At 34.7% G+C, this 8,974-nt stretch overlaps 1 protein-coding gene across 1 annotated transcript; it reads right to left on the reverse strand.

Annotated features, from left to right (window-relative positions):
• Positions 1-80: 80 nt before the first annotated feature.
• On the reverse strand, positions 81-8,694 carry LOC119262228 (uncharacterized protein C3orf85-like). Its single transcript, XM_037533308.1, has 5 exons — positions 8,607-8,694; positions 3,598-3,643; positions 3,258-3,382; positions 2,996-3,081; positions 81-419 (listed from the first exon to the last, which is right to left on the reverse strand). Exons 2-5 carry the CDS (start codon positions 3,641-3,643, stop codon positions 344-346), a joined length of 333 nt encoding a protein of 110 aa, XP_037389205.1. The 5' UTR covers positions 8,607-8,694; the 3' UTR covers positions 81-343.
• Between the last annotated feature and the right edge of the window lie 280 nt (positions 8,695-8,974).

Consider the following 8,974-nt stretch of genomic DNA (forward strand, 5'->3'; position numbering starts at 1 on the left):
AAGAACCCTTTTCAAAAAGGTTTTATACAGAACCATCTACAGTACATTTTCCATCAATTTGAAGAACCTTTTGCCATGCGAAGAACCATTTAATCAACCATTTAATCATTCTTGAAGAGCCATTACTTTTAAGTGTGTAGGACTATTTGAGTTGCTAATTCATTACCATATAGGTGTAACATCACTAGAGATCTACACTACAAAGCAAGCCAATACAATGCAGGTCCACCCACAGTGCTGTTCCCTTCCTGCTGACCTCTACTGGACACTGGTGTCAGATGGCATTGTTGGTGCCTGGCCGTCATGAATCAGCATCATTCACGGAGTCGGCTGATTAGATCTATCAGTGTTTGGCTGTCTGGGCATCAAGGTGCGCCCTCGCATTCCTCAGCATCTCCATATACAGCCTGTTATTCTCACTGAACAAAGAAAAAAACACAAAACAGCAAAAATGTATGAAATAATATGAAGAAACACAGTGGTGATGCTGAAACTAAAGGAAGTATGTTCTCACATTATCAGTAGCCCAATATTACAGATACATGAATGCACATAATGTATCCAGATGTACTGTTTTATAATATTGAAGTGAATGAGTGCTCACTTGTTTTGAGATAACATGGTCAACACTAAATCCAGAACATTTTACTGCAGGGAATCTTATGCCATGAGACTTATGATGCTATTGTTTGCAAAAATGCATTTGTTTTCTCTATCCGACACACATACAGCAACAAATAGGTATAATTTATTCATATTCAGCTTATGTTCAGCTACACAGGCATCAACCCATTTGGTTACCTTTATGAAATAGGAGAATATTTGGAGGTATAAGAGTGGGATATGGGAACCGACTGTAATACAACTCTGGAAAATAATTACATTCTTGTGTAATACATTCTTATATTTGCTATTAAATTTCCCATACTGTAATAAAATATGAGAAATGTAATAATAAAGAAGTTATAAAAAAGTATACAAAATTTTACCAAAATTAAAATATTGAGTTAATTGAACATCCAATGTCAACCACTATGACACACATGCACACACGTGCTAATAGCTAATTATCCAATCTCATGGCCATAACTCAGTGCATTTAGCCATGTAGAGGTGGTCAAGACAACTTGCTGAAGTGCAGACCGAGCATCAGAACAGGGAAGAAAGGGGATTTAAGTGATTTTGAACGTGGCGTGGTTGTTGATGCCAGACGGGCTGGTCTGAGTATTTCAGAAACTGCTGATCTACTGGGATTTTCACACACAACCATCTCTAGGGTTTACAGAGAACGGTCCGAAAAAGTGGAAATATCCAGTGAGCTGCAGTTGTGTGGACAGAAATGCCTTGTTGATGTGAGAGGTCAGAGGAGAATGGGCAGACTGGTTCCAGATGATAGAAAGGCAACAGGAACTCAAATAACCAACCAAAATCTCTGAGGAATGTTTCCAACACCTTGTTGAAAGTCTGCCACAAGGAATTAAGGCAGTTCTGAAGGCAACATATATATATGTATGTGTGTGTGTGTGTGTGTATGTATAGTGGTTGAGACTGAAGGGTTTCCATAACTATATGCACAAACAACAGCACATATGGTGAAGCTAGTTTTACCTCTTATCTCTAGTGACTGTCTACATCGACTGTAACCTCACTGGCTTCCAGCTCTGCTGGTTTGAAATGCTTTTTAATGCCAGTCCTTAAATTAGACTGACAGCACTTCACCTGGTGGTTATTACGCAAACAAACGTTTCTCATTCCCTGGATAACTTCAGACAGATGTCCAGTATGAAAGAGGGGTGAGAAATCTCGCTTTGTACCAGGGATCATGTTCCCGGAGTGAAGTTCTGTAATGTGGGCAGCTGAGTCATGTGGGTTTAGGTGATCTTCTGTTAGTCCCACCGAATGCTAACATTGATGCTAGCTTTTTAAGGAACACAGTTAAAAATGATCATTCTTCAAGGGTTCTTTAGGAAAGGCAAAGAACCATCCATTTCTTTCATCCCAAAACTAATAATCTTAATATGTCCATTAATATCTATATAATATCTAATATATAAAGATATATACCAATATCTCCTATTATCATATATGCAAAAAAAGGAGAGCTTAACTCCAAACATATTTTAGTCTCTGGTGTTGTATGAATATGGTGTAAGACCAGTGAGTGCAGTAACATTCTGGTTAAAACTGAGGATTTTGAAAATTGGCTGACTCATTGATGGTCAGGAGACCTTCTGCAAGTATTTAAAATCAGTAAGAAAAATGATATTTGGCATTATTTTGACACATAACATCAGTGACACAGAGAAGTTATGTGCTGCCTGATTTTTAAAATTATTAATATATTAAATATAGTTAGCAAGTGTGGACCTTCTCATGCCTTGAGATGCTTCCTCTCTAATGAGCCTTGACCCAAAGAAGCAGCGTAATAGAGCTGAAAATACCATGTTAAAATGTAAAATAAGTCCTGATAACACCAGTGATCAAAATCTCAAGGACAAATGAATTTATAAATAAAATGCATATTTTAAATGTGTTAAAAAAAATAACGTTAATGATGTAAAAAGGAAACATGAATCTGTTTTACACAAATTCCTAAGTTAACCCTCTTGATTTATATTGATATTATATTTAATACTGATGTATTTTAAAAATGGTTTCTCAAATGTTGGGAATTGGCTGTGAGTCGTTTTACATACTGTATGTAGAGCGTCTAGGAAACAGGATAAAAAAAAAGAAAAATCAGAGAATCATAAAGTAAAAAAGTAGTATTTAATCTTACGTCAACTGAGTAAATGTACATACAGACTTTTGGAGCTGTGTCTAATATTTTTAGCATCTTTGTAAGCTCTACAACCTTTGCGAAATGGTTTCCCCTCCAAACTGAGAATGACCCTTATACACAAGACAAGTGCAAATGAGTTTGAGAGCTTAAACATAATGAAATACTCTAATCTGAAGAATGTATGTATGATATAAACACATAACAGTCACTCACTCAGCCACAGAGCGGTCAAACATGAGGTTGCCCATGTCCATGTAATACTGAGCATCTGTTCTCAAAGCAGTCCAGTATTCATTGGCCTGTTGCAGAAAGCAGACCGTTAAACTGGTATAATTAAAGACGCATGCACACTGAATAATTCAGATCCTCTGTTTACCTGTTTACATTGTCACCTCACAGGGCAGCAATACCTGAACTATGAAACCGAAGTGCTGGGCAGTGGAAGAGAGAGAGTAGGCTATGGTCATTTAATCACCTGCTCCTGAATGGTGTAGCCCCACATGTTCTGTGAGTGGTTGGGGTCCCAGTAGCCCTCCTGCCTCTTTGGACGAATGAACCTCTTGGCCTGCTCCTCATTAACAAATGGAGCTGAGAAAACCCCTAAATGAACCATGCAAAGCAGTTCAGCGGCCTCTTCAGAAAACTTACACAATATCATATTCGTACAGGATCAATAAGCACAGAGTAATTTTTACACTTTGATTCTTATTTATATAAAGAAACAATCAGACAGTAAACAGGGACTTTAAAACCATTAGTCAAATAAAATTTATATAGATTATGTGCATTTAAATAGCAGCTCATAATTAACTCACCTCCCAGGAGAGCCAGGAGCAACACTATATGCATCATTCTTCTCATCTGATGCAAGAAAGAGAGAGAGAAAAAAAGATATTTGTTCTGGAAGAACAAGCAACAGATGTTATAATTCTATTTTCTTTGAATAACACCTCCCAGAATTTAAAGCAAAAATGTGTGGAACCCAAAGTATCCTATGTGAATATATTCTAAGCCAATTAGAGAAAAAAATCATGCTCATTTCTGAAAAGGTAACTGTAAGAGGAGATTTAGAAGAATCCATATTAGTTATGTTTCCACTTACTGTGCAAACTGCAAATAATAAAACGACAACACATTTTTAAAAAGCTAATTTTACTGCTTGGCAACGTCCATCAAACTGACTTTTAATGATATCATTTGCTTTAAAAAACTGAGGTAAAAGCTTTGATTTATGGGATTTAAAAAGTTGTGTTCAACATCTTTACATCTACAAGTTAACATTTGTCTGTGTATCTTTGGCTTCTTTGATTTCCCCATAACCTCATAAGAAAAATGTATTTTATTCTTTAAATGTGTTTTATTATTATTATTATCTCCCATCCTTTCCATGGAAGATGCTGTTTCTCTAATATACTGAGCTGTCTGAGCTCTTTCCATTTAGGAAGTCTGTAGAGTTTCTACTCTTCTCTCCATATAAGAACAGCTTTTCTTTGCGCTCTGCTCTCCTCCTCAGGGCAGCTCTACCTCTCCACCACGCAGCATGAGTTTTTTGTAAGAGGCACGTGAGGGAAATTAATGCCTAAGTACTTTATTCTTCCTGGAATAAATATAGGTTTTGCTACATTTATGTTATTGATAAACAATTTTTTGCTGAACTTGAAAAAGTTTTTTTGGCATTCATAAAATGTTACAAACAATTTCTATTCTCATTGCCTACATCGACCAACTTATTAAAGCGTTAAAATGTTTTTGGCAAAAAATAATTCAAATGGAACCGTATGTAGTATCTGTCAAATGTCATTCATGAAGGGCGTTGAAAGAATAAATATAAGTAAGAAAGCTGTAACCAGTGCAAACCTGTGTGTAGTGATCTCAGTGATTTGACTTTGGCTACTACACTACGGCACATATTACTATACTATACTATTCTACAGTATACTATAGTACACCACTTACTACTATACTATAGCACAAACTACTAGAGTATACTGTTCTATTCTACAGTATACCACTTACAACTATACTATAGCACAAACTACTATACTATAATATTCTATTCTATTCTACAGTATTCCACTTGCTACTATAGTTGTCACGATTGGCCCCTCCCAGTCCTGTCCATGTGCTCGTGTTTTGGTTGTGTAACTCCGCCCCTGATTGTTTTCACCTGTCCCTCATTGTTCCATGTATTTAAGCCCTGTGTTTGCCCCTTGCGTTTGCCAGTCATTGTATCTTTGTATCTTTGTACCTGGTCTTTGTTTGATGTCTGTTTGCTGATTGCTCTGGTTTTTGTCATGTCTGTTTCCCGTTCCGTCCGCATCGGCTATATGAACCTGGACCGTATTGACCACGACCCTGGATTTGCCCCTAATAAATCTCGCTTATCTCAGCGTGTGCGTCCGCCTCCTCGCTCCCCCTTATAATAGTATAGCACAAACTACTTAATTATACTATTCTATTCTACAGTGTATCACATACTACTATACTGTTCTATTCTACAGTATAGCACAAACTACTATACTATACTATTCTATTCTACAGTATAGCACAAACTACTATACTATTCTATTCTACAGTATAGCACAAAATACTATACTATTCTATTCTACAGTATAGCACAAACTACTATACTATACTGTTCTATTCTACAGTATACCACTTACTACTATACTATAGCACAAACTACTATACTATTTTATTCTATTCTACAGTATACCACTTGCTAGATTAATATAGCACAAACTACTATACTATACTTTTCTGTTCTATTCTACAGTATACCACTTACTACTATAGTATAGCACAAACTACTAAATTATACTATTCTATTCTACAGTGTACCACATACTACTATACTATACTATTCTACAGTATACTACAGTACACCACTTACTTTAATACTATAGCACAAACTACTATACTATACTGTTCTATTCTACAGTATAGCACAAACTACTATACTATACTGTTCTGTTCTACAGTATACCACTTACAACTGTACTATAGCACAAACTACTATACTATACTATTCTATTCTACAGTATAGCACACACTACTATACTATACTGTTCTACAGTATACCACCTACTACTATACTATAGCACAAACTACTATACTATACTTTTCTATTCTACAGTATACCACTTACTACTATAGTATAGCATAAACTACTAAACTATACTATTCTATTCTACAGTTAACCACTTACCACTGTACTATAGTGCATACTACTATACTTTTCTATTCTATTGTATACAACTTTCTACTATACTACAGCACATACTACTATACTATTCTACAGTATGCCACTTACTACTATAGTATAGCACAAACTACTATATTATACTATTCTATTCTACAGTGTACCATTTACTATACTATAGCACATACTACTATACTATTCTACAGTATGCCACATACTTCTATACTATAGCAAAAATTAATATACTATACTATTCTATGCTACAGTATACCACATACTACTATACTATTCTACAGTATACTATAGTACACCACTTACTTTAATACTATAGCACAAACTACTATACTATACTGTTCTATTCTACTGTATAGCACAAACTACTATACTATACTGTTCTATTCTACAGTATACAACTTACTACTATACTATAGCACAAACTACTATACTATTTTATTCTATTCTACAGTATACCACTTGCTAGATCAATATAGCACAAACTACTATACTATACTTTTCTGTTCTATTCTACAGTATACCACTTACTACTATAGTATAGCACAAACTACTAAATTATACTATTCTATTCTACAGTGTACCACATACTACTATACTATACTATTCTACAGTATACTATAGTACACCACTTACTTTAATACTATAGCACAAACTACTATACTATACTGTTCTATTCTACAGTATAGCACAAACTACTATACTATACTGTTCTGTTCTACAGTATACAACTTACTACTATACTATAGCACAAACTACTATACTATTTTATTCTATTCTACAGTATACCGCTTACTACTATAGTATAGCACAAACTACTAAATTATACTATTCTATTCTACAGTTTACCACATACTACTATACGATACTATTCTACAGTATACTATAGTACACCACTTACTATAATACTATAGCACAAACTACTATACTATACTGTTCTATTCTACAGTATACCACTTACAACTGTACTATAGCACAAACTACTATACTATACTATTCTATTCTACAGTATAGCACACACTACTGTACTATACTGTTCTACAGTATACCACCTACTACTATACTATAGCACAAACTACTATACTATACTTTTCTATTCTACAGTATACCACTTACTACTATAGTATAGCATAAACTACTAAACTATACTATTCTATTCTACAGTTAACCACTTACCACTGTACTATAGTGCATACTACTATACTTGTCTATTCTATTGTATACAACTTTCTACTATACTACAGCACATACTACTATACTATTCTACAGTATGCCACTTACTACTATAGTATAGCACAAACTACTATACTATACTATTCTATTCTACAGTGCACCACTTACTACTTTACTATAGCACAAAATACTATACTATTCTACAGTATGCCACATACTACTATACCATAGCACAAAGTACTATACTATGCTATTCTACAGTATACCATTTACTATACTATAGCACATACTACTATACTATTCTACAGTATGCCACACACTTCCATACTATAGCAAAAATTAATATACTATACTATTCTATGCTACAGTATACCACATACTACTATACTATTCTACAGTATACCACTTACCACTATACTATAGCACAAACTGATATACTATTCTATTCTATTCTATTCTATTCTATTCTATTCTATTCTATTCTACAGTATACTATTTACTACTGTAGTATAGCACAACCTACTATACTATGCTATTCTATTCTACAGTATAGCACTTACTACTATACTATAACACAAACTACTATACTATTCTATTCTACAGTATATCACTTACTACTATTATATAGCACAAACTACTAAACTATTCTATTTTACAGTATACCACTTACTACTATACTATAGCACAAAGTACTATACTATACTATTCTACAGTATACCACTTACTACTATACTATAGCGCATACTACTATACTATTCTACAGTATGCCACATACTACTATATTATTTCTATACTACTATACTATTTCACAGTATACCACATACTACTATACTATTTCCATAGTATAGCACATACTACTCTACTATACTATCCTATAGTATACAGTACGCCACTTACTACTGTACTATAGCATATACTACTACGCTATTTTATTCTATAGTATACTTTAGTATACCATATACTACGGTACTATGCTGCACTACATTACATATTACCATACTATACTAATGGAAGTCTAATAGAAGAATCTAAGTGTATAATAGAAGATTGAAAGTGTTGCAGACACAAAAATCCTAGTCTTTGATGTGAGCACTAGTCATTTGTAGTATTTAAAAAGGTCAGTTCTCACTACCTTAATAATTGTAGCAGCAGGACAAATTGACACTGACTCAGTGTGGTTCAGCTCAGCGCTGTGGACTACATACAGCTCTAGTCATTTATATGAATTAAACTTACAGTGCTGAGAATAGACCAACACAAGCTGAGCAGCATTTAGACAGAAAATAAGTGATAAGCTAAGCAACAAGCTGACAAAATCTAACTGTGAACCCCAGTTCAGACATGCCTATAGGCTTTAGTACTACACACCAATAACTTTTAGATGGACAGCATGAGCTAGTTTACCAGAATTCATTCATTACAAATCAAAAGACCAACCTTTTAATGCAAAGCCTTGAAGTGGTGGAAACTGTGTGTTGCGTGTCGCTCAGGTTAGTTGCTGGAGAAGGGCTGGACAGGGGCTGGCCGAGGCCAGATTGAGGCAGATGAGAAACAGGGATCTCTTTCAGTAAAGGAGAAAATTCTTGAGGTTTCTCTGTACGTCAGCAGCTATGAACACACACCACCACTGAACCCAGAGCTGAAGAAATGAAGCATTCACACTCAGAGTTAAGATCTCACTGGTTTACAGTCCTAATCTTGAGGAGCATCTGCTGTGCCCCTGCTATGAAAAAGGGATGCAGAATCATATTGGAATCAAATCAGTACTGGCAGATAATGAGAAAAATAAAAATAAATGTGAGAAA

Source organism: Pygocentrus nattereri, chromosome 23 (genome assembly GCF_015220715.1).
Source record: "Pygocentrus nattereri isolate fPygNat1 chromosome 23, fPygNat1.pri, whole genome shotgun sequence".
NCBI classification, from domain to species: Eukaryota; Metazoa; Chordata; class Actinopteri; order Characiformes; family Serrasalmidae; genus Pygocentrus; species Pygocentrus nattereri.

Excerpts from the sequence above, each read along its gene's own strand:
- LOC119262228 (XM_037533308.1), bottom strand. The coding sequence starts at position 3,643 with ATGAGAAGAATGATGCATATAGTGTTGCTCCTGGCTCTCCTGGGAG. Across the intron at positions 3,082-3,257 it reads GCTACACCATTCAGGAGCAG|GCCAATGAATACTGGACTGC; the intron begins GTGATTAAATGA and ends TTTCTGCAACAG. Across the intron at positions 420-2,995 it reads TTTGACCGCTCTGTGGCTGA|TGAGAATAACAGGCTGTATA; the intron begins GTGAGTGACTGT and ends TTCTTTGTTCAG.